The sequence below is a fragment of the Micromys minutus genome (assembly GCF_963924665.1).
Source record: "Micromys minutus genome assembly, chromosome: 27".
NCBI lineage: Eukaryota > Metazoa > Chordata > Mammalia > Rodentia > Muridae > Micromys > Micromys minutus.
This window is the reverse complement of record NC_137962.1, coordinates 15,983,523-16,009,046: the sequence shown is the minus strand read 5'-3', so window position 1 is coordinate 16,009,046 and position 25,524 is coordinate 15,983,523. Positions and strand designations below refer to the sequence as shown.

General features: G+C 49.5%; 1 protein-coding gene across 1 annotated transcript in view; it reads left to right on the top strand.

Moving 5' to 3' along the window:
- Positions 1-25,524, top strand: part of SLC45A4 (solute carrier family 45 member 4) — a 68,158-nt gene that overhangs the window by 35,029 nt on the left and 7,605 nt on the right. The window contains exons 2-6 of the mRNA XM_080939185.1: positions 4,477-5,130; positions 21,099-21,287; positions 22,939-23,118; positions 23,555-24,621; positions 25,258-25,357. Of these exons, the coding sequence (XP_080795311.1) occupies positions 4,887-5,130; positions 21,099-21,287; positions 22,939-23,118; positions 23,555-24,621; positions 25,258-25,357 (1,780 nt within the window). The 5' untranslated portion in view covers positions 4,477-4,886. The remainder of the gene's footprint in view (positions 1-4,476; positions 5,131-21,098; positions 21,288-22,938; positions 23,119-23,554; positions 24,622-25,257; positions 25,358-25,524) is intronic.

Here is a 25,524-nt window from a genome sequence, read left to right as displayed (position 1 = left end):
TGGTGAAGAAACGCTGCTGTTCACCAGCTTGAGTCTATTTTGTTCTAGCTATTAACATGGCTTTACTAAAAATCCCAGTTTGAAAAGCTGCCCAGGCTCTTAGAGGGTTAGTTGCCCTGCGGTGGTGTGAGTGCCATGGGTTGGCTGTGCCTGGGACTTAGTTTACAGACTGAGACATGTTTAGTAGGCCTTGTACTTAGCCACTGCTCCTTAAATCCATCTGGAATATGCTCGTGGTATTTGCCTATGTCTATTCTACTGTCTGTTCATCTGGACCTCGTGAGCAGCAGGTACCCAACCCAGCACACACACACACTATCACAAGGACCCCAGAGAGGCCAGACCTAGGATGAGGGGGCTAGTTGCCTCTCACCAGATGTGACTGTTTCAGAACTCTGGAGTGTGACAGTGGACAGAACAGGCCCCAGGTGTCCTCCTTGTTACTGCTTTCAGGTGGTACCTCATCATTCATTGAACCCCATTGGGCTTCTGATATGTGGCCAGTCCCAGTGTGAGTAGCAGCAGGACCTAAGTTAGGGAAATGAGGATGTCAGTGCACCATGGGGTGGCTACTCAACAGCTGGCTTGGTGTGTCTTCCTGCCTAGCAGCTTCAACGGTCTTGGCAGGAGCAGAGCCCACAGTCCTAAATGGGGAGGAGTCTAGAAAGGTTGGTGTGGCTTGAGCTGGTACAGAGAGGCAAGAAGATGCATAGTAGGGCTGTATGGTATGAACCCTGGAGATCGGAAGCAGTTACAATAGGCCTCCCTGATCCTAGAGTTGGACTGGATTGAGCCCCTTCAAAGATGACAGCATTGTTCCAGGTGGATCATGCAGCTCAGGGCCAGGATTTGCTGAGGTGACAGGTGCCGAGGCTGCCTGTCACCCGTGTGTACTCATCTGCACAGCATGCTGAGTCTTGACCTTGCACAAATTCTGAGTCTTTGGGTAGAGAGTCCCCATGTATCTCCCCTCTACACCTCCCCCCACGTTTAATGTCTGGTTTTGTTTGTGTGTTTGTGTGTTTTTCACTCTTCTGGGACTTGTGCCACCATGCATTGCTCTGACCAGGTAAAATGAAGGTGTGTGTAGTCAGTTCCTCCTGCTAGCTGTGACCAGAAGCTGCACACATGGTTTGTGGTTTGCTGGACACTTGCCGTTCTTACTTGGCCTTCTCTCCCTAGTAAACTATTATAAATCGCAGTCTGAGAAGTGTCGTGTTGCTGTGGAGACTGAGCTTTAACTGAGGGCACTACATCTTCAGAGCCAGCAAATGGCTTGATGGCATGTGGTTTCCACCTGTCTTGTGCATCAACAATGGCGATAGGGTCAGGTCAAGTGGGAGTTGGAAACCCAGAAGCTGCTTTGATGGAGCAACAAGAGAACCTCCTTAGACTGGTTGACCTGTCTATCTCTAGGGCATAGGTCAGCGCCCATAATCTCAGAAAAGCCTAGTGAGATCTATCCTGGAATCCTGGTTCTGCTGGCTAGTCAGCAGGCTTTGCTTTTAAATGGGTTGTTAAAAACAAAACAAAACAAAAGCCCCAGCAATCCTTGAGGTGGTAATGTACACCTCACCTTTAACCCCCAGCACATGGGAGGCAGATTTAGGAACTCTCTGAGTTCCAGGCCAACCTGGTTTATAGAGAGTTCCAGGACTACACACAGAAGCCCTGTTTTGAAAAAAACCAACCAAACAACACAACAACAACAAAAACCAGCAGCAAACCCAAAACTAAATAGAATATACAACAGAGGCTATCGGTGGTTTTGAAAGAAAGTTGGCCATACTTGGATTGGAGTAGAAACCAGGGTTCTTCTACTTTATGGGTCCCAAGAATATCAAGTTGTACTCTCTGAGCCTCAGACATCTTAAAGACACCCTTAGACGAGCTGAGTGCTGACTGCTGGGTGCTGCAGAGTGCCGGGAGTGTCCTTGGTCAGTAGTTACCCTGTTACATTGTGATTTGCACAACTGTATTGGAGATTAATTTTTGTCTTAATTTACCTTTTTTTTTTTTTTTTTGGTGGCAAGGCCTTATGTAGTCTAAGCTTGCTGTATAACCAAGAACAACCTTGAACTCCTGTCTATCTTCCTGCCTGTACCCTGCAAAGAGCTGATACTACAAGTATGCACCACCGTATGTACTGAGTATCTGTGTAGGGAACTGAACTTGGTCCTCTGGCAGGAAGGCCTCTTGGTTTTAGAGGCGCTGCATTTCAGGTACACAGTCTCTAGGATCGAGCAGCAGTGGGTCAAAGGCCACTGAGCAGAGCTGAAGGGTTTGGTGTTTGTAGTTATGTATTCAGAACTGCTTGCAAAATAATCACTGTTGTCCTGTCCAACACCGGCTGATCTGTTTCTGCTTCACAAACTTCATGGACACGTGTCCTGAAAACGTCCCTGTCAGGAAAGGCCCTGTTTTGACATAAGGCTGGCAGGCTGACATGAATAAAGGCCATGATGGTTTCTTTTGACAGTGACGGGACAAAGGTGGAAGTCAAGAGTAGCAAAGCTAGAGTGTTAGGATCAGTTTACCCCTGCTTATAAGCATGTGTTGGAAGTGGCTCCTGATACAATTTTAGACATTTTATAAGTGGGTAAACAGTTTTTTGTTATTTTAGTTTTAATTATGTGTATTGAGTATCTGTGTAGGGATATGTGCATATGAGTGCCAGCGTCCTCGGAATCTCCTGAAGGTACAGGAAGCTGTAATCTGCCCAACATAGTTGCTGGGAACTGAACTTGGGTCCTCTGGCTGGAAGGCCTTGTAGCTGCTGAGGGTTTCTCTGTCTCTCCAGTTCCATGATTGAGGTTTATATGGTGGAGGGTATAGGTCAGTGTGGGATTTCAGATGAAGGCTACAGTGTGGAGTTGCAGCAGTAAAATGGGATAGAAAATCGTGTATAGTTGAGACTGCTGAGTCTCTGATTCTGGGGGTGAGGTGGGCATAGGCCCGAGGGGTGGTTGTAGCCAAAGAACAAAGGGAGTGGGAGTGGGTAGGAAGAGCTGAAAGGTGCTCTGGGAACCTTCTTTCCCATGTGGGCTGCCCTGAGCCTGTCCTGAGGGACTGCTGAGAAAAGGACTAAGGGCTACTCACCCCAAGCTTTCTGCCCATCCTAGAAGGGAAGAAGGGGCTAGCAAGGACTCACTTTTACTAATAAGATGGTACTAGAAATACTTTATCCAAAGTAGTCATTGAGAAATGTTTGGTAAGCCATCAGCCTTCAGACCCAACTTCATATCCAATGAGAATACTGCTCAGCATGACTCAGGGGCCCTTTGTTTTTTAGCACTTCAAATGGGGTTTGAAGCTGACCTTTCTCAAAGAGGTTGCGATGGTGCATGGATGCATACCCATACTGGTTTGAGTCAAGACAGACCTGGAACTAGAGATCCTCCTGCCTCTGCCGGGAGTTCCTCTGCCTCCCTGGTTCTGGTCTAACATCTGTGTGCCACCATATTGCTGTCTGGATCTTTTCTGAGAGGACATGCCCAGTTAAGAATTGATGTATGTCTAAGTAGAAATAAGCTGGTCACAGAAACTGGAATGGAACATACTTCAAGACTGGGCTCTTGTGTTCCAAAGCCCCTGGTAATACCACACTTAGGCAGGGTATCTCTAAACTGTTAGAAGTTAAGAGAAGTTAACAGTTTGGCATGTGTATACAGGGTGGTAGGGGCAGAGAGAGGAGAGAAGTAGAGGCCAGACATGAGCATGTGGTGGTGGGGGGAATGGGGAGAGGAAGAGTGGGGGGGGGCAAGAGGTCTAGAGAGAGAGGTACGGGATTCTTTTAACTTTCCTTTGATTATTACTTTTCCGATCTAGACAAGTCAAGGATGACGTCCCAAGCTGCTGCTGAAGACCCGTGCTGAGACCTAGCCTCAGCATGGATTTATGAACTTGCCTGTTAGGCAGTGGGGCTGGTTTCCCTTCTCTGTCTAGCTTGCTTCTTCTGCTTCTTAAAAAATTATTTATGTACATTGGTGTTTTGCCTGCATGTATGTCTGTGTGAGGGTCTGGGCCCAGGAACTGAAGTTACATATACCTGTGAGTTGCCACGTAGGTGCTAGGAAATAAACCTAGGTCCTCTGGAAGAGCAGCCTGTTCTTTTAACCACTGAGCCATCTCTCCAGCCCTCCTCTTCTATCTTTGTCTCATGAAACCTTCTGTGCGTCTGTCAGTTGCTCTCCCGGCTTCCCTTTCTTCCTTTGTACTCTGTTTCATGATATTGGCGGGTCAAGAAGGATCCACTGATGCCTCTGTCGACAGGAATACCTGACTGACAAAGAGCTGTCAGCGTGTTAGTATTAGCTAGAGAGTGGACATTATCTTTCCTGCCCACTTTCTAAAGCTACACCAGGTATAATTCTTCTGAGCTTGTTTTGATGATGAACAGGCTTCTGGGGGTCTAGGGGCAGGTGTGGTGGGCAGAGAGATCACTCCTGACTGTAGCTTGTTTTTGCTCTCTTGCAGATCCTCTAGTCGCTCGATGGGGAGTCACAGAAGACCGCCTGTGTGTGTCAGATCCCCACCTCTCTGTAGCAAGAGAAGTGACTACAGCGCCTTCACAGTCATGATGATGAAACTGGTATTAACTGAGTGGCCCTTATGGATTTTTAACTCAAACTCACAGTGAGCCAGCAAGCCATATGTTTACAGTTCAACCAAAAACCCTTCTGTGTTGCTGCACTTCTCGTGTGAGAAGTTGAGACGCCTGTTGGTACAGAGTGGAATACAAGAGTTACTTGCCGTGGAATACACCTGCAGCAGAGCGAGAAGACGTCTTAATTTATCATTGGAGAGAGATGATAGTATTATTTATATAGGTAGAGTAAATATATATATATACAAATATATATATATATATATATATTTTGGTGGTAATGAAAATGGCTCCGCAGAATGCCGACTCAGAATCTATGCAAGTACAAGAGCTGCCTGTGTCCCTGCCAGACCCTCAGAAACCCGGCGACCCAGAGGCCGAGACCCAAGAGGAGACCACAAGTGAGGGGTCCATAGACAGAATCCCTACACGCCTATGGGTCATGCATGGGGCAGTGATGTTTGGCAGGGAATTTTGTTATGCCATGGAGACGGCACTGGTTACACCTATACTGTTACAGATAGGTAAGTCAGTCAGCACGGAGGGCGTGGTAACTGCTGAGCGTACAGCTGTAGCCACAGGTGGTGGAACTCAAGTTCCTGGGGAACGATGTCACCCTTGTCTTCTGTGCCTTGACCTCTGTGACAGTTTTCTCCTAGTAACCTGGTTCAGGGGCTTGTTTCCTTGGTTTGGGCATTGCATTGCAGGTCCTAGTGGCAGGGCACTCTAGAAAAACTGGGCCTGGCCATTTTGGGCATACTGGCTGTGGAGGCTTGTACCCCTATGGCGAGCCACTCTTTGTCACGCTGGAATTTCTCACCTATAGAATGAGGCAAAATGCGATTCACCCCAAAGGCTCTGTAACCTCCCTGGTTGCCACTAGAGTGGGTTTGTCCCCAAAGTTTGTCAGAATCTTTAGTTTTCTCTATAGGCACAGGAATTTTAAAAACTTAATTCTTCAGCTCTGAAGCTTCTAAGCAAACCAGACAAAAGGTCAATTGATCTAGAAGCATCAGTTTTGTTCTAGATGTTCATGGAATTAGGATTGATATTGTAAAAATCTGTCTTCTTTGGTTGTTTTCACAACCAAATGACTGTATCCTTCCTTGCAGGGGTAGCTAGCTAACCCTGATGTGCTGATGTCATTCAGCTCAGTGTGTGACTGCTCTCTCCTGTGAGATCAACACCACTTCTTCCATCACGTGGGGATGTGGCTTTGGCCTCAGCCCACAGGTTTCTGTGGGAGCAGGCTTCCTGACACTGGTTCATTGCCTCATACACTGCTCTGTGGCCGAGTTAGGAAAGCAGCTAACATGGGTCTCATTCTGGGGTTCCACTATGAATTTTGGCAGACTTTTCTTTGGGAGTAATTAGATTAAATTAATCTTTACCCTGAGCTTTCAAAACCAGTTCTCAGAAGACCTGAAAGGTGGCCGGAGGGCTCATGGCACAGGTGTACTGGGGACTCTCCTGGAGTGAGCAGGTGTTGAGCTTGGCCATGAGCAGCTGTTCTTCTGTCAGTGTGCTGCTTCTCATCCCTTACAGGGCCCGTCATGTGACGGCACTGGGGCAGACAGGACATCAGCCTCAGAGAGGCAGGGATGAATAACCTGAAGCACCACCACACCCCCAGCCATTTTGGAGGTGCCCTGAGGGAAAGAAACTTAGACCATCTTGAGGATTGACGCTGGTTTCTGGGGAAAGGGTACTAGACAGCAGGGCCAGAGGCTAGCTGGGGTCCTGCTGTGGTCACAGGAGACAACTTGTCTAGTAAGAAAAGAAGGGGAAGAGGCGCCAGGCTCACTGAGTATTTGTTCTGTCCCGTCGGAGCCTTCTAAGAACTGGCTTCCATCCAGGCAGGTCTTATAGCAAATCTGAAGCCAGAATGGCACTTCCTTGTTGGCCTACCTCTTACATATGGCAACAGCCCCAAGCTTCTGAGACCCAGGATCCACAGCTGCCTGGAACCCACGAACTTCATGGGTTGTACTGTTTCCATGTGACCTTTGGTACTTTTTGTTTGGTTTTAAATATTTATTACATGAGGTTGTATGATTTTAGTTAATTATGAATAATGAATATTTTACCGTGTACACCTCCCAAGTAACGGATTATAAGCTTGAACCCCCAGTCTCTCAGTGACCCCATCTTACTAGAGGTTACTGTGGCTTCTTGGAGAGATCCACATGACAATGAGGGCTCCAACCAAGAGCCAGCAAGGCCCAGGGTTTTAAGAGTTAAGAGCTTGTGAGAAACCAGTCCTGCCAGTGCTCGGTGAGAAGCTTGGTGACAGACCTTTTTCATCTGAGCTTTGCCATGATCACAGCCACGGTCAAGACCTGCAAGGCACCTTGAGCCAACCTACTGAGCCGAGTGATCTTCAGGTTCCTGACCCATAGGCATTGTGAGATGACAAATGCTGGAAACCATTTTGCCTTGTGTACCTTGTCACACAGCAGTAGGACGCTGATACGTGGGCTCTTCGTGTTAGATTTGAGTAAAGCTTTATGGCTTCACTGTTACTAAACCCTTTATGATTTATTTAGAACATAGAATTTTCCCGTTACCTACATATGTCTTTCTTTCTTTCTTTCTTTCTTTCTTTCTTTTTTTTTTGAGACAGGGTTTCTCTGTCCTGGAACTCACTCTGTAGACCAGGCTGGCCCCCCAAACTCTGAGTTGTACCTGCTTCTGCCTCCCCAGTACTGGGAGTGAAGCCATGTGCCACCACTACCCTTTCTAAAAGGTGTCAAACTTTTAAGTTCTTTGATTACATTGATTGATTTGATTGACTGACTGATTGATTGAGGGTTGTAGGTCTGCACTTGGTGAGATCACAACTTTCAAGAATCAGTTCTCTCCCACTATGTGTGTGGGTCCTTGGAATCGAACCCAGGTCATCATATTTGGTAACAATTGCCTTTACCCACTGAGCCATCTTACTGACCCTGAGTGATTTCAAAGGCAAGCTGCAAATATCTCTTCATAAACTCTTGTCTATAGTTTGTGGTAGAAAGTCTGCCCTTTCTTTTTCAGATGTTCAGTTTCCCATAGAACATTTCCTGTCTGGAGGGCAGCAAGCAGAAGCTAGTGAGCAGAGTACTAGCTCAGACTCTGGCCTCTGAAGTCAGTGGGCCTGATGGGCTCAGTCCAGGAGTAGCCAATCAAAAGAGGATATGCAGGGTTGCTCTTTGGCAATTCCTGAAGGCAGTGCCATTGTGTTGTCCTGTGGGAATACCCTCTCAATAAGTTGTCCTTAAAATGTTAAAATGTTGCTGGTAAAGCTGATCGATAAGCCTCCATGTTGGGTGCAGAAGGGCTGTTAAATGCCCATGGAGAGGAAGTTGCTTCTGCTTGCTGCTTACCAACTTCTTTCTGGCTGTCACTAGCCGTGTGGCAGGCCACCTCCCTAATCCCTTTGATACACCAACAAGTTTCACAGCCTGTGTTCCCTGTGCCTTTTTACCATGGTATAGCTCCTTACATTGTTGATACAGGGCTGGCTGGGACTAATGAAGGGACCCTTAAGCATGGAGAGGCTAAGGGGTTGTCCTCTAAGGGGTTGCCTCAGTATCTTCTGCCTTTGGTAATGATAATGTCTGGTTATTCTGAGCCTAATCATATGCGGGGTTTTCCACATGGTGGTCCCCACTAAAGGGTAGGAATAGAGGAGATTCTAGAAGCTTGGGCTGAACAGAAGGAGGTGCAGCCAGCCAGCCACCCTTCCTCCTGTGATAAATCACAGTGTTTTCCTTTATGATAGCAGCTCAAAGCCCCTTCTGGGTTCTGTGTCATTTCCATTATTTGCTCAAATGGTATAGTGTGCCAGTGTGATGGTGGTTATTGGAAGGTACCATGTCCCACAGCCAAAACTGACTCCTTGGAAAGCCTTGGCCCTCTTTCATCCAGTGCTAGCAGGCTTATTTCTATACCAGCATCTCTTTTGAAAACAGTCACTAGAGTGCTTGCTTACACTGAGTCTGGCACACGTGAGACCTGAGCTGCTGTTCCTCCTTTACCTGGGCTGCCAGGAAAGTGAAACCCTAAGCAAGAATACCTGGATAAGGGCAAGGGCTGTTAACTGAGCTCCCGGAGTCCAGCATATTTTTTTCAGGGTTGGCCTCACCATATTACACAGCTTGAGACCTGACAGACCAAGAGACCTTTTTTCTCACAAGATCCCAGCCTGTGTCCTCAGTTTCCCACCATGCAGGAATGTTCGGAGTACTTAATTCTTCTATTGTTGATCCTTAGAACCCTTTATTTAGGAACAGACTTCCTCTGTACACCATCATGGCCTACAACTCTGAATTCTCCCCACCAGACTCTCTTAAGTGTTGGGATTACAGCTCTGTAACACCACACCTACTTTTTAGGCAATTTGTCTGAGTGTGGAGTTAGGGTTTGAGCCCAGAGCCTGCTGTATGGTTAGCACATGATCTGCCACTGGGTCACACCCATGGCTCAATTTTAACTTTTTACTTTCGGTTTTTATGAGACACGGTTTCTCTCTGTTCCCCTGGCTGTTCTCAAACTTGCTATGTACACCAGGCTGACTTCAGACACAGAGATCTGCCTGCCTCTGCCTCCCAGGTGGTGGGATTAAAGGTTCTCACCACCAGACCTGGCTAGATGTTTGTTTGTTTGTTTGTTTTGCTTTCCTGCTTGTTTCTAGACAGACTCTCAGTCTCCCAGGCTGACCTTGAACTCCCTCTATAGCCTGAGCAGGTTTTGAATTTGTGGCCTTTCTGCTTCTGACTCCAAGTAATTGGAATATAGGCCTGGCCACCACACATACTACACCTCAGCTCATTTCTTAACCCTGGTGAGCTCTTTTACCCAGCTTGAGATCCCAGAATGCCAGTAAACCTGACAGGGAAGCCCTGTCTCTGGGAAGGAGCTCTAGGGTAGAGGTGCCAGTCTCTTGTTGGGGGGTTGTTGCTGAATCCCTGAATCTTGGAAGTAGCTCTTGATGTACAGTAGGTGACTGGATTGCTGTGATGGGCAAGAATGGGGGTGTGACAGGGACCTGACTGACTGCAAACAGGACAGGGCATTTGCATACAGTCAGGTACAGTGTTACTGAGATAGGCATGACCCAGTCCAGTCCACCTGCCTTTTTAGGCTCGTCTCACAGGATATTTCTTATACATTTTTAATACTGTCTTCTTGGTGGGATAGTACTTAAACCCCATTCAGAACCCCAGCGTTCTACATTCCCAAGACATTGAAATCTCCTATTCTTGCCCCCTCTCCTATGAGAGTCACATACTAGGCACCTAAATTCATGCCTTGTCATTGTCTCCAGTGTGGATATAGGTTTTGTTATTGTTTGTCTTTTATGTATTTTTTTCAAGTCACACGTTATTGGTGGATGTGCACTCATGCTTGCTCATGGGCACACCACAGTTCGAGTGTTAGGGTCAGAAGACAGCTTCGGGGAATCGGTCTCTTTCCATTTTGTGATCCAGAGATTAAACTCGGTCATGGTTTGCTTGACCAGTGCTGCTTACTTACCCTCCAAGTCATCTCACTCGACCTCTTGTATGTTTGAGACAGTGTCACTGTGTAGTCTTGGCAGCCTGGCCTCAGTATATAGACCGTGCTGGCCTGAACGTGTAGTGGTCTTCCACTATAATCAAGTAATCCCTGCCCAAGATTGTGCCATCATTCCTAGCTTCCCACCCGCCCCCAACCCCCATGTAATGTGAAGCCAGCTGGCTACCAGGCTGCCCCTTCTGGAGAGTCTGAGTAGAGGCAGGGCCCAAGAGATCTACACACCCGCCCTGCCTATCCACTGTTTTTGTGTTGCACCCTGCCATTCATAGATCACATGACTCTGGGATCTCAAACTCTGGAGCAGATGTGAGCATACAGCTGCTTTTGAAAGACAAATTTGGAAACATTGCTCAGGAGTTTCTGGGAAACTTCTAGAGAGCCGGCCTAGCCTTGCTGGATACCCTCCTGTGCTGTGTTCTCATGTTACATTCTCCCCTTGAGGAAGGGGTCAGTCTCCTACTACCGTTTATTGTTTCCCTCTTGGCTCAGGAAGTATACTCAAGGGAAAAGGAAAATCAGATAACAGAGAAAAGGGTGCCTTTTGTTGTGGTCTATGGACTTGACTCATGAATAACTACTGTGCTTATGTGAGATCCTGCCTGCTCCACTTTGGTGCAGGTTCTGAAGAGTGGTACCCAAGGGCAAACTGTGAGGTCTATAGATTGGTGCATGGGGAAAGCTCCCACATGTCTCCCACATCAGGATAGTGCTGGTCACGTTGTAAACACACTCTTTATGGAAACTCCTGGGAAACAGGCGAGTTTCTAGAATTCACTCGGCTGAAGCTGGAGCCAGCTTCTTTTCCTGTGGGAAAAGCTGGCCCTTTAGTAATTGTCCACTCAGACATTGGAAGATGAAAACAACCTCTGTGCCCATCCCTCCCCATTCAAGGGGTTGTGTAAGGAGTGTCCAGGGAGGCTGAGAGCATGAGCAAGATGCCAATAGACTAGGCACAGTGGCCTGACACTGAGTTGTCAGCAGGGTGGTCACTTTCCTGGCTGTGACTGAGCTCAGCCCTTCTCAGGACCCCAGCACATCCCTTCCAAAGCTGGCTGCTTTCCTGTGCTTCTGCGTGTTACTTTCATGTTGAAGCCCACAAACATGGCAAACCTTTGGTGAAAGCTGAGAAGCACTATTCCACAGGAGGCATCTTAAGTGCAATACATCTCGACAACAGGCAGGTGAGCATGTGTAACTGCGGGTGTCTCTGTGACTCTCACAATTGCCAGTACTATGTTCCCTACCATGCAGGGTCTGCATGCCTTGTCAGTGGTACCCTCCTGCCACCTGGGTGCTCTGACTTCTTTCTGTGACCTTTGGTTACCTGCCTTGAGTTCCCAGGGCTGTGGATGTAGTGCAGTGTCAGCGTGCATGTATAGTGTGTTTGAGTGCTCTAGTTAGACATCAGAACCCTCACCCTCCACTCCCAAAGAAAGCTTTAACTGGGTAGAAGGATCATTTGAGCTGTGAACCTTAACCATCCTGGCAAACAAAATGAGCTCCCAGTTTTACCTGTTCTTGAAGGGTAGTGTACCTGGGGCAGAACCCAGGATCTAGTCTGTTAGGTAAGCACTCTGTCCACTGAGCTACACACACCCTACCCCCAGCTCAGCAGACAGTGAGTGCAGTCCTAGAGCTCTGGCTCTTGAACCAGGAAAGAACCTTACAAGGGTAGCTACCTAGTGTGGCTGTCACAGCAACATGTGCTGACACGGGTGGGCTAGAATGGTGCTCTAAGTGTGAGGGAGCTTGGCCACAGGTGTCTTGTGGTACCTTCCCCTAGGCTTCCTGACTAACACACCTCAGTCAGTGACCTGTGATCCCTTGCATCTTTGCAGCGCTAACGTCCTACCCCAGGAAACAAGAGGAAAATATCACATACACTCAGGCTTCTTACCTGCTGTCCCATGGCAGTGTGGACTGAAGGTGGCACTGAGGAGACAAATGGCCACCAAGGGGGAGCCTTAAGGCTTTCTACTCAGTGATTTGCGCTGGGCATGACAGGACACACACTGCATAGACAAAGGCAGAGTGGTGGGTGCTAGGGAGGAGGAAAGAGTGGGGCAGTCTGAAATGCGCTGCATGTTGTTGGTTGGTTAAAATAGAACACACCAGTACGCTTTACCAGCAACTTCTCACCCACCAGAGACCCAAGAAAGACTGAAGAATCCCTCTGCCACCAACACCTGAGTGCCCCACAGACAGTCAGGGCTGTGGTCCCCTGAAAGGCAACACTGTGTGCATGCTTATGTATGTTTATATGCATGGTATGCATGTGGAGGGCAGGGCAAGAAACCCCCAAATTGTAACCACAGTGAGTGGGAAGCAGCTTATGCTCGGTGCTGTGTTTGGGAGGGAAGTCTGGATTTCCTTGCATTTCAGATCATTGTGTTTAACAAACAATGAAATAGTCACTGCAGTAGTTTTCCCAGGGAACTCCGTATGCTGTTATTCTTTTGTCAGACTCTTACTAAGTGCCTGCCTGTTTGTGCTGGGCAGTGTGCCTGGTGTGGAAGTGACATGGCAGCCTAAAGCCGGGCTTGCCTGGACACCCGGGCATGTCACCTGAACAGCTACTTTGCAGAGAAGAAAGCTTGCACTTGGGTTGAGGCAGAGGTCGTGGGCTTTGCCCTGGATGTCCTCTGCCTGGAGTCTGCCCTGTTGTCTCCCAAAGACAGAATTGGGAACAATAGGGATGTGTTGATGGAGGTTCCCTAGCTGAGCACAGGAAGAATACAGTAGAGGCTGTCTCTGAGCAACACTGAGTGCTGAGTGAGGAGAAGTAAAGGGAAAGGCTACACAGTGACCAGACCAGTTAGTGTACCAGAACTATGTTTGAGGATGCTCTCATAGCCTGTACGCCTCACAGGGATTTGCTCAGATGCCGGAATTGCTCTGTGTGAGAGGCTGGTGATGATGCGGGTGGTTCGAGAAGTACTTGCTAAAGTTAGAGTCCCTTGTGTTTCAGAACACAGTGATAGGATGTAAAGCATACATTAGTAGGTTAATGAAGGCAAAAAAAACATCAGTTCCTACAGGAAATGGTCATTTAAAACTTTATGATGAAAGCCAGAAATAAGTTAAATCTTAACAAAATGCTACAAATATTTGCTGAAAAGATAGACAGACCAAGATTATCAGCAACCCAGAGGACCCCCACCCCACCAAGGCGGCAGGAGGTGCTTCTTCTGTGTGCCAGGCATTAGTACAGCACAGCCAGAGAGTGTGGATGTGGGGGGTGGCATGTCGTTGTCATGGGAGAAGTGGGCTTTTTAAACAAAGTACAGTCCAGCATAGGCTCAGATTGTGTGGCAGTGGATGACCTTGAATTCCATTACACCCTGCAATCTGGAAAATCTTAGAACCAAAGCTGTGTTTTTTTGTTTTTTAAATACTTTATTTATTTGGTTATCCTGTGAGTACACTGTCATCAGACACACCAGAAGAGGGCATCAGATCTCATTACAGATGGTTGTGAGCCACCATGTGGTTGCTGGGAATTGAACCCAGGACCTCTGGAAGAGCAGTCAGTGCTCTTAACCACTGAGCCATCTCTCCAGCCAGCTGTCTTTATTCTTAAAAGCAATCAGTATAGAAGGTGCCCACTGGACCACTTGCTGACTTGTACAAAACCCTGGGTTCTTTCCTAATATGGAAGAAAAGGTAACTGTTTAAATTGAAGTTACAAAGAGTACCACAAATGTAACTTGTGTAAGCAGTTATAAATAGTACTTGTCTTTGGTGTGAAATGGGTTGTCTGCTTCCTCTTTTTATCTTTTATTTTACTTTCTGCTGTGATGTAGAGGAGAACTAGGGCTTTGCACACATGCTAGGCAAGCATTCTGCTACTGAGCCACATCCCCAGTGAAGTTAATACAGTTTGTAATTTGTGGGAACATTAGAGTAAGGAATTTCCCATCATCCTCCATGTCTGCAGGTTCCATTGCAGATAGATTACAATAGGAAAAGCCTAGAGAAACTGAGGGCAGCAGGGGATGGACAAGTAGGACTTGGGTCTTACAGCCAAGGCAGCCCTGGATGCAGGGCATGCTGGCTGAGGCAAATGCAAGTGGCTCAGGCAACAGTCACTATTAGTACTTTACTTTCTTCCTGAACACCTGAAGTTTGGACTCTCTCCTGTGAAGGAGTGACTAAGGTGAGTGCTGTCTTTAGGCCACACTTGTTTCTGACCCAGCAGCAGTTGTGGGTTACACTGCCTCTTCCTCTTGTAGAACCCTAAGCCCAGTAACACTTCTTTATTCTGTGCCCAGCTTGGCTGGCTTTCCTCATGTGATCTGGCAGCTCCTTGGGGATCATTTTGGGTTCTTTGTCCTTTGCTGTCCCCTTTGTCCAGAACATGGGTGCAACCTGACTTCCTCACGTGTATCCTTGTGACCACTGGTCAGCTGTCAGAGCAGTGGAAGTCATGAATAGTGAACAGGGTTATGTGTATCTCGTCCTAAATGCAAGATCCTGGGAGTGAAGTGTTATCACCCAACTGTTCCTAGCTGTGCAGCGCAGGCCAAAAGTGGTTTAGCACTTGACTGGGCAGGCCCGGTATGGCTTCTGCCTGTCGGACACCTGTGTCCCTGGGCAGAGGTGTTTACCTGCACAGGAAATGAGGCAGTGATAAGCCCAGCATTGAAGAGTCTGTTTCACTTTACATACTCATTTTGAGAGCAGCCCCAGGCATGCCAGATAAACCTTATGCTCAAGAAGGGCAAACAAGAGGGTCACCTGTTTAAGGGGATAGTCATGACAGGGCAAGAAACTTGAGTCCGGCCTTAGTCTGGCTATGCTGAGGTAGGCATGCTGCAGATCTGCTTAAAGAGTTCACAGTACACAGCCCACCCCCTTCTGGAACTCCAACCTGGGGATCCAAGGTATGGTTAAAAAGTCTTAAGAGCTAGTTTGGATGGAGGAATACAGTAATACCCAGGAGGGTATGGAGGGAGGCAGAGAATTTGCATGAAGGCCTATTTTCCCATGTCCTGTCTGGGGAAATTGAAACTCTGAAAACAAAAGCACTGAGTCTGTAGCCTTAATAAAGAATTAAGTCTGAGGTGTCCTTCCAACCCGGGTCACCTTCAACAGAGCTACCAGTCCAGGCAGGGGTTACCCAGTGACCATTTGTTCTATAGCCTTGTGCTTTTCTGGCATTTGACCTTGGGGGACTTGATGAACCCTTGGATACACAGGTTTCTGAGCCCCATAAATCATCCCCTAAGTTTGCTTACCCTTCTGGTGCCCTACATCTTCAGACCAGATACCTTTGAGCTTCTCCTGGTACTTGAGCCTTGCCCACGTGGCTGGCCTGCAGTGGCTGCTCTGCAGGTTTTCATAGCTCCTTTCCTCTAACATTCCTTCCCTCCAAGGAGGGCTGCTCGTGTTCTTTGTCTTGTCCTACTAGGCCCGCCTGTCCAGTTTTTCTTCTCTGGGAACTCTTCAGCCCTAGACATGGAGAACGGAAGACTGTCCTTTTGAAGGGTGGAAAAAGGTATCAGAGAATGGAGGGAAAAGCCAGGCTGCTTTGCTCAGACCTAGGTAAAGGTGCTGCCCTGGCTCTTCCTTTGTCTTCCTGTTAGTCCTCACAATTCAGAGGTACCACTGAGGCAGAGATGGCCCTGCACCTATTTCTGTGTACAGTGTTACACAGATGTCCAGCATAGAGTAGCCTAGGAACACTCAAACAAGCAAAACCAGACTGTGTTCCTAAAGGCACCAGGGGTCCTGTGTCTGTCGTCTTCCCCACCCCCACCCCCACCACTCAGTCTAGCACCTGCTTCCTTGCTGGGGTCATCAGCCCTCTACCTGTACTTCTTCCCCTGAGTCCTAGTCACTGGTGTACTGTAAAGGCTCTGGAAGTTTGTCTTGAGCTTCTCACTTCTACCATCTAACTATCTTTTCTTTGGGCTCAGACCAGCTCAGTGCTACCCCATCGTCCTCAGGACTATTCCCCACTGGTATCTGGTAAGACATTCCTTTCTACTCTTAGGTGGACTCCTGTCTCAGACTGCTTTGTCTCTGCTTCCCTGGGGCCAAACATGACAATGTACACCTGCTGGGGTGGATTGGCTCATGTTGGTGGGGGGGGGGTGAGGAGGGGAGTGCATACCTCACCCATCTTATAAGGCAGTGGGAGTCATTGCTGGCTGTCAACGCTACTACCAGAGCTGAGGAGACTGTCCAGCATCCATGCCTGGGTCCCCAGCATGGAGCATGCTCAGTCCTCCTTCCTGGTGCTGTTGTCTGGCATGTTGAATTTTATCGGAGGAAATGTTGCCATGTGCATGATGTCCTTTCATAGCAAGATAAAGTGGCTTTAGCTTTTTGAGTTTTCCTAGACTGCATCCTAGTCTGAATCAGTGTTGTGGAGCCAGGCCTGTGCATTACGTGCAGACAGCTATGTCTGAGTTCAGAGGGCATTCATGGGGATCTGTGCCCCCACAGTGGGCCGGCCTCCTGAGCCTGTGCTTTCTCTTTGGAGAGAGAATTAGAGGGAGTTTTTAAAGGAAAGGTCTCATGTGTCCCAGGCTAGCTATGAACTGGCTATGTAGACAAGGATGGTATGAGCTCCCGATTTTCTCTTCTATCTCCTAAGTGCTAGGATGACAAGTATATGTGGTCTTCCCTGAACCCTTCCTTACAGCTGTGTGACTGAGCTGTGTGTGAATCATGCTGTGGGTAACATGGCAACCTTTTGAAACAGCTAGGAGAAACCACCTGAGCACTCTGGTTTCACTCTTTCTTTGTCTTCCCCTGGCACTGATGACTTTAGAATGTTCCTTGAAGCTCTCTGGTCCTGCCTTTAGCTGGAGATGTACATTCCCCCAGCACAGGCCCTCCCTGCCTAGAGAGGCCCCAGGGTCTCAGCAGCCCTTGCTTAAGTTCTGGCATGGTAACCGTGAGGATGGCACCTGGCCTATGGCAGGTAGCCCATTTTCCTTATGCCGTAGCCTTAGCAAGGCTGCCCTGAAGTGGTTTCACAGTGAGCTTGCTGTCAGATTCCTGAGGTCACTCAAGGATGCTGAGCTTTTCCCACGAAGAATTTCTCACCAGCGAATGTTATCATGGGGTTTTGTCCAGGAGTACAAACCTATCTGGCCTTGCAGGCTTGTCCATTGAGAGAAAGAATGAGTTCTTATTCCCATCCTGGACCTTTTGTTTAAATATTTATAGGCCGGTTTCCCAGCCTCCCTCCCCCACTAAACACCAGTTTATCAAAAATGCCCTTGTGAATAGAAACCTCTGCATGTGACCCAAATGTTACAGTGGGCTGTCCCATGTACACATAGTGACACAGTGAGTATTTCCTGTGAACAGGGAACCTTCCGGGTCCCACCATTGTTGTTCAACCTTTGCCTGGAAAAAAAACAAAAATTATTTACTAGGGACAGCTGTTGTGTTTGTTTAGGGCTTTTCTGGGAATCGCCTGGCTGAGGCATCCCAGGGATGTGGGTGCTGGCAGCCAAGTGTTGGGGGTCGCAGCACCTTTTGCTCACCCTGGGCAGCACTGGAGATGTGTGGTAGAACAGAGTGCTGTTGCCTAGTTGGAGTCTTGACAGCCTTCACACAGGAAGCTAAAATGGCTTTTGGTTTCCTGGAGGCCAGGGTCTGGAGTCTAAGATGGACTCCTGAGTAGACTGTGGTGACAAAAAGCAGCTGTAATGCCACCACTGGTGCTGTGTCCCTGTGCTTGTGTCCTTGGCCCCTCTCTTTGTTTTGCACAGCCCTGGGTCTCTCTAGCCAGTACTGCTTCCTTCAGTCCTCCACAGCTGAGCTCACAACTGCCTAGCCAGATGTCCTATTCCAGTGGGATTCTGGATTCCTCCAGCACACAGTGCTGGGCCTGGTATATCACCAACCCCACGAGCAACCAGTCACCGCCTTATGGCTGTTAGCACCATGTGGAGGCCTCACCCAGGTCTGTACCTCTTCCATGAGAGGACTTGGGCTGGAGTGCTGTTGTGCCTGGTCACTGTCCTGTCACAGGTACTGCAGATCACAACAGTGTCAGCTAAGTGGCTAACTGAGGCATTCCTAATCAACACAGCAAAAGCTGGCCGGACTCCAGCAGACAGACTAACTGCATAAAACTTACAGACATTAGACTTGAATTTAGAAAGCTTTTTTTAAAGTTAATTTATTTATAGGTATTTTGCCTGCATATTTGTCTATGTAACCACATGCATGTGTGGTGCTCATGGAGACCAGAAAAGGCGTGGGACCCCTGGGATTGGCATTACAGAGAGTTATGAGCTGACATGTAGATTTGGGGCCCTCTAGAAGAGCAAGCAGCCAGTGCTGCTGAACCATCTCTCCAGCTCCTTTATGTCTTTTGTGTCAGTATTACAGCCGTCTTTTGTAAGATGTATGTGGTAGGCCACATGGCCTTGGGCAACAGAGTTTTCTCCCTGATTCCGGAACCGAAGCTGTTGGGCTGTGTGATGGCTACAGCTGTCACTTCTTGTAAAAGTAGTGACAACTGGTCCAAGGTCTCTGGGATGATGCTTTTGTCTCTGTTCCTGGACATTCTGGTTGCCGTGCCCACCTGGAGGAGCCAGTACTATTCATGGACTCTCATTAGCTGCCCCATCAGTGCATGGCCTCATTTAGTAGCCAGTTGGCTGCTTTCTTTGAAGGCCATTTTGGGTACAGCCGGGCTTGTTCTGCACTGCGTGTGTTCATCCTACAGCCCACAGATGGACCTGAGTGGATCGTCCTCCCCCATTCCTTGGGTTTTGGGACAGTGACAGCAAGACAGTTACTCCAGGCAGGAAAGGACAAGCCTGCTCAGTCAGGTTCTACTACTGTCTGCGGTTGTTCTTGACCCTTTGCTAGATGTCACAGACTTCCTGCATACATTTCTTGAACCTGTCAGTTATCTGTGACTCCTGTCTACCTATATATGTAACCTGCCAAGCTTTGCCAAGGTGTGTGTTCCTAAGGGTTGATGCCTGGGCCTCCTGGTGGCCAGGGTGGTGGGGCCACAGGGTCCATTGGTGTTGGCACTGTCATGTCACTGGGAGAGTTCTGTTCTGTGGGGACTTGCTGTCTCAAACAGGCTTGGTATTGGGGGCATACTGCTGGCCCTAGGCAGTGAGGGCATCTGGGTTAAGGGTATCTGCTGAGAGACACCGTACAACAGCAACAGCACAGTATCCGTTCTAAAGAGGGACTGTGGGAGGAGAGAGGGCCTTGTCTCCCAGCTTGTTTGAGTCAGCAAAACTCTATACGTCCTGTCTGGCTCTTGACTGGAAAGGGGAAAGGGGACTTGTTTGTCTCAGTGTCTTCATGAAGCTATAACCTGATGGGGACAAACTCAGTACTGCTGAGTCTGTATGGTATGGAGCCCTATGCTTAGGGTAGGTAGGGCACTGTGAGCCTAAAGGGATCGTCCTACCCCATTCCTCAGGTGTTGGGGCAGTGACAGCAAGACAGTTGCTCCAGGCAGGAAAGGACAAGCCTGCTAAGGTTCTTCCAGGGCCCATGAAGATGCCCCGTGCCCAAAAGACTGAGTTGAGCGAATTGAGCTTCTTATCTACTTTTGACTTGGTGGCATGATCAGTGGGAAGCTCAGGGTGCTTCCCCCTCCCCTGAATCTCAGACTGCCTTGTTTGCTCTGGGTTATTTTGAGAAGGGATTGTGCTAAGAGACACAGGACACATGATATGGGCTTTACTGAGGGGCTGGCGGCAGGGTGGGGGGCAGAACAGCTCACTGAGTGCCTTGCCTAGTAAGATTGAGGACCCCATACCATTAGAACTCGGCTTGTCTGTAGGAGCTCAATGGGCAGACTTTAGTTCTCTGACTCTTGTCTGTCCTGCTGACTTGGGATAGGATCAGATGTAGCTTTCCTGTAGCCAGGCATGGCTGCAGAGGTCAGAACACACACCTTAGACCCTGGCGGAGTGCCCTGGTACCTAATGGCGCCATGGCACGAGGTTCTGCAAGGTGCTTCCTCCCTTGACATGCTTTCCTCCCACACGTTTATTTTTCTTGCCAGCTCAACATGAGTCTGTTTCCTCAGTGTCCTTAGTGTGAATGCTTGTCTGATGAAATGGTGAAGTGATTTTAAGCAAGCTTTGGGTCGTTGTAAAGTGGGGAGTCTCGTTGATCTCGTGATGACACTCAAGGCCTCCTCTGCACATCTAGGACACAGTGTGCCATGCTTACCCAGCATCCACCCACTGCACTTTGACCTGTAGTAGCAGCTCCTTACCGAGTTTTTACATGTCACTCGAGGGCGGTGTTGTATGTGGTCAGGTGCAAGGGTCTCTGTAGTACTCATCAGAGCTGCTGGTGGCTGTCCTCATACATTCCAGTCACTTTGCAGAGCACTGGCCTGTGCCCAGGGCCATCATTCGTCTGCTCTGTTGGCACCACGTTTGAATTTGTATGACAGGAAGGTGGCATAGACTCTGATGTCAGGCTGTCCAGGTTCCGCCACACTCACCGTGTCATGCCTGGACAGTCTGGAAAGCTAAATGGAAGAAGGGGCACTGGGTGCTGGCTGTGGCTCCTAGCTTCGGTGGATACATGTGGGCTTTTACCACTCCATGGCTCAGGGCACCCACTGCCGAGGTAACTCTATAGACCCTTGGCGAGACTGTCTGTAATAGATTTTTCTCAGTCAGGTTCAAAATTGAGTGGTTCTTATTCCTGCAACCAAGACATTGTGCCACTTCCATAAGTACGGCACAGAGGACGGGACCATACCTGAGTAGCTCAGCCCTGCTCAGTACCAGCAACATGGTGGCCCTTCAGGTAGAGCCCAGTATGGGCTCCAAGGTCTGGAGTACCCTCTTTGTCTAGCATCTTCAATTCCAAAGGAGCCTTAGGGAAAAGGTGTATCCTGAGGAGGCTTGAGGGAGTGAGAATATGTGTCTATGTGGGGTGTACATGACAAGTGATAGGCTGTGCGTCCCTACAGGCCTCCCCGAGAAGTACTACAGCCTCACCTGGTTCCTGAGCCCCGTTCTTGGCCTCATCTTCACACCGCTTATTGGCTCTGCAAGCGACCGCTGTACCCTGAGCTGGGGCCGCCGGCGGCCCTTCATCCTTGTGCTGTGTGTGGGGGTCCTCATTGGTGTTGCACTTTTCCTCAACGGCTCTGCTATAGGTGAGTGTTTGCTGAGCTTGCATTAGTATGTGCATTGGGGGGGGCCTTATCTGGTGACTTCACTGGGTCACTGTGCAAGAACCAGCTCAGGATGCTGAGGACCTCCTAGTGGAGACGGTAGCAGGGAGCTTGGCAGTAGAGCCAGCCCCACATGGGAAAGCTGGAGGAACCTGTTCACAGGGAAACGCTTCCTGTTGTGATGGCTTGTTTTTAATGCGTATCTGACACCACGTCCTGTTTCCAGAGTGATTTCAGAAATTATCTTTTCTTTTTTGTTCTCCTTTTCTTAGACATGGTACTGAAAATGTCCAGAACCCAGTCTGGTGTTTGTTTTCTTGGTTCATGCCTCGTGTTGTTTTGCCTCTTTCTGTTTTGTTTTTAATTAAAGCTACTCTGTGGGAAAATATTTTCTGCCTTACGGGCACCGTTCGGAACTGGTGGAAACAAAGCCTTGTTATTTGACTCCTCTGGTAAAAAAAAGTGCAACGTGTGTTCTAACGCATAGGTCTGCCCAAGTTCCAGAGGCAGCAGGGCTGTGGACAGAGAAGGCCCCACAAGACCACCTCCAGGGGGCAGTCACAGCTCTGAGAGCCAGGATAGGGACAGTCTGTAGCAGCTTTGGGTCATTCTCCTCTTGGCCTGAGCATCTCCTTGCTGAGTCATACCTGTACCAGGCAGATCCTCCACCAGAGATGATTCCCATCTAGGAGTCTGCAGGTGACAGTTTCCTGGTATTTGCTGCCAGCCCTAGGCCTATTGTCACCTTCAAGCATTTCTTTACTTTCCTCTATGCGGTGACATGTATAAAGAGTAACCCTGGGGTGGCCCTTGCCACAGGTGATCCACATATAGCCAGTCTGGAGGCACCAGCACTTCAGCCTGAGCCCTTCCCTTGCCGGTGGGGCCTCCTGGGCAATCCACGGGCCAGCATGTCAAGGTATAGTCTGAAGGCTGTACTTCATGGCCAGACCTGTCTTTGCCCCACCTCTAGTTCTGAAGGTTGGTCCCAGCGTGAGCTAACAAGGGCTCAGGTCTGGTGATTCCTTGGGTCCAGACAGCCTTCTTAGAGACTCAGCATGCCTGCCAAGGTGGTGTGGCCTTATGTACTCACAGCCACTGTCTAGTTTGGAAGCGAAGGCAGAGCCAGCCAACTCAGAACATAGCACAGGGGAGTGTGGTGGGCAGAGGAGGAGAGAGCATCCTTATAGAGATGGAGGCAGTGGTCCTTGCACAGCCACTGATGCTGATGCCAGTACTTTACCTGCCAGTGGCCACTGTTGCCTGGTTGGCAGAGGAGGGAGAGATAGCATAATAGGGAGCATTGCTGCCCTTGCAAAAGACCCCGGTTCAAGTCCCAGCACCTACATAGTGGCTCACAGCCATCTGTAACTTCAGGTCCAAAAGATCTGATGCCCTCTTCTGACCTCTGCAGACGTCAAGCACACACAAGATGTACATCCTCACATGCAAGCAAAACTCTCATAATAAAAATAAATACTTTCTAAGAGAGGGAGCTCTTGGGGGCTGGGCAAAAGGGGACACCCACAAACCACAGAAATGGGGTGAACTTTTACCACTATCCTAAAAGCATTTGCCTGAGAAGCCTGCCAGTTGGCACTGGCATATGACTGCTTCCCCACACTCTGTCCAGGTCTGGCGCTCGGCGACGTTCCCAGCCGGCAGCCCATTGGCATTGTCCTCACGGTGCTGGGAGTGGTGGTCCTGGATTTCAGTGCCGATGCAACTGAGGGACCCATTCGTGCCTACCTGCTGGATGTGGTAGACAGTGAGGAGCAAGACATGGCCCTCAACATACACGCCTTCTCTGCTGGTAAAAACCCATACTAGGCCCAGGTGGGCTGGGGGGGGGGGTCTGTGGTCCTTGGTGGTGGTGATCAGTGACAGGGCTTTAGGTTCTACTGGGACTCACTTAACAAGTGAACCCAGCAGGATAAAGGGACAGAGGAGCAATAGGGAATGAGGCCTGCCTGGATGACGTGGCTACCAGGTAGACACTGCCCAGCCTTTGTCCCCCATCTGGAGGAGAACACATGGGTGCACTAGGGTTGCTTTGGGCCCAAGACTCCTGCTGTCTTCGTTTCTGACTGGGAATGTTAGGCCAGTGTTAAGAGCTGTGCAGTTCCCTGAGTTCTGTTCTGTTGTCTCAGCTGTCCTTTCGTTTTCCATCTCACTGATCTGCACATAACCCTGTGTAAGGGACAGCCCTGTGCTGCAGCTGGGGCTCACTGTCCCCTCTCTACCTACAGGCCTTGGCGGGGCCATCGGCTATGTGCTAGGTGGACTGGACTGGACGCAGACCTTCCTAGGTGACTGGTTCCAGACCCAGAACCAGGTGCTGTTCTTCTTTGCTGCCGTCATCTTCTCAGTGTCGGTGGCTCTGCATCTCTTCAGCATTGAAGAGGAACAGTACAGCCCACAGCAGGACCGGGGGTCTGAGGATGCTACCCTGCCCAGCACCAGTGTCCAGCCTGGTGCCCCAGCTCCTGCTACCCGCCTCAGCTCCCTTGGTGGGGGCATGCAGGATGGCAGCCCCTCATTCCCAGATGAGGTGCAGTCAGAGCACGAGCTGTCCTTGGATTACCTTGATGTGGACATCGTGCGCAGCAAGAGTGACTCGGTGCTGCACATGGCTGATGCCACACTGGACATGGAGCCTCAGCTGCTCTTCTTGCATGACATCGAGCCCTCCATCTTCCAAGATGCTTCCTACCCCAGCACCCCCCAGAGCACCAGCCAAGAGCTCCTGAGGGCCAAGCTGCCCCGCCTGTCCACGTTCCTCAGGGAGTCCACCAAGGAGGACGACACGTTGCTTGATAATCACTTGAATGAAGCTAAAGTCCCAAATGGGAGAGGCTCCCCACCAATGAACTCCCTCATCCGATCTAAGGTAGACTTGAAGCCCTCCATCACATCTGGTTCCATGAGACGGCGTAGGCACATGTTTCACAGGCAGGCATCTAGCACCTTCTCCTACTATGGCAAGATTGGGTCCCACTGCTACCGCTACCGCCGGGCCAATGCAGTGGTCCTGATCAAGCCATCACGAAGCATGAGCGACCTGTATGAGCTGCAGCAGCGGCAGCGCTCCCGGCACCGCAACCAGAGTGGGGCCACTGCCTCCAGTGGGGACACGGAGAGTGAGGAGGGTGAGACAGAGACCACTGTGCGCCTGCTGTGGCTGTCCATGCTGAAGATGCCCAAGGAGCTGATGTGGCTCTGCCTCTGCCACCTACTCACTTGGTTCTCCGTCATCGCAGAGGCTGTCTTCTATACTGACTTCATGGGCCAGGTTATCTTCAAAGGGAACCCCCAGGTGAGTTCCCTAGGGCTACCACTTACCCTGTCTAGAGAACTAGGCAGCTTCCATGTCAGGGCCTCTTGTGAACCTGCATCCACATGGCCATGTGGGTCAGGGAATGCCCAGAAGGCAGCTGGCCAGTATACATGCTCAGTCGCACGCTGAGGCAAAGTTGTTGCAGTGGGGTCTGTGATGACCATTTATGATGCCAGGTACCTTCAGAGGACCAGAACCACTTTGAAAATTGTGAACAGAGTGCTGGTTCAGCTGTCAAATTAACAGCCTATTTTTATTCTTGCCAGGCCCTGCTAGTGTTTCTGGGCTCACACTGTGGCTGTGTAGGTAGCCACAATGGTCTGTTATACCTTTTTCAGGTGCTAGCATGGCAGCTCAGAGAAGGCAGAGTCATGTCTGCAGGTCCAGACCAACCTTATTTCAGGGCTACCGGCAGCATTCCACATCTCATTGTGGGCAACAGAGTCGCATGTGGCCTGGGAGGGACTGGAAGTAGCTTACCAGATACTGACCTGGACTTGGGTTGATTCTCCTCTCACTAGTGTCTGTCACCTCTCAGACTGCCTGCACGGGAGTGCAGAGTAATCTCTGCCCTGAGGGCGGCAAATGCCTTCAACCTCCTCTCTCTACAAACAGGCCCCCTCCAACTCCACCAAGTGGCATGCCTACAACGCTGGCGTGAAGATGGGTTGCTGGGGCCTGGTCATCTACGCTGCTACTGGTGCTATCTGCTCAGGTGAGAAGGCTCGACCAGAGTATCAGGATCCTGACCTTTGCCTCCATAGAGAAAAAGCTGTTCAAGTTGGTTGCCGTGGCCTGGGATCAGGTGTTTCTGAGGCTGGGAGGCTATCCTGAATGCTGTTTCATGACACTGTGTAGCATGGACGGACCTGTTTATTAGCA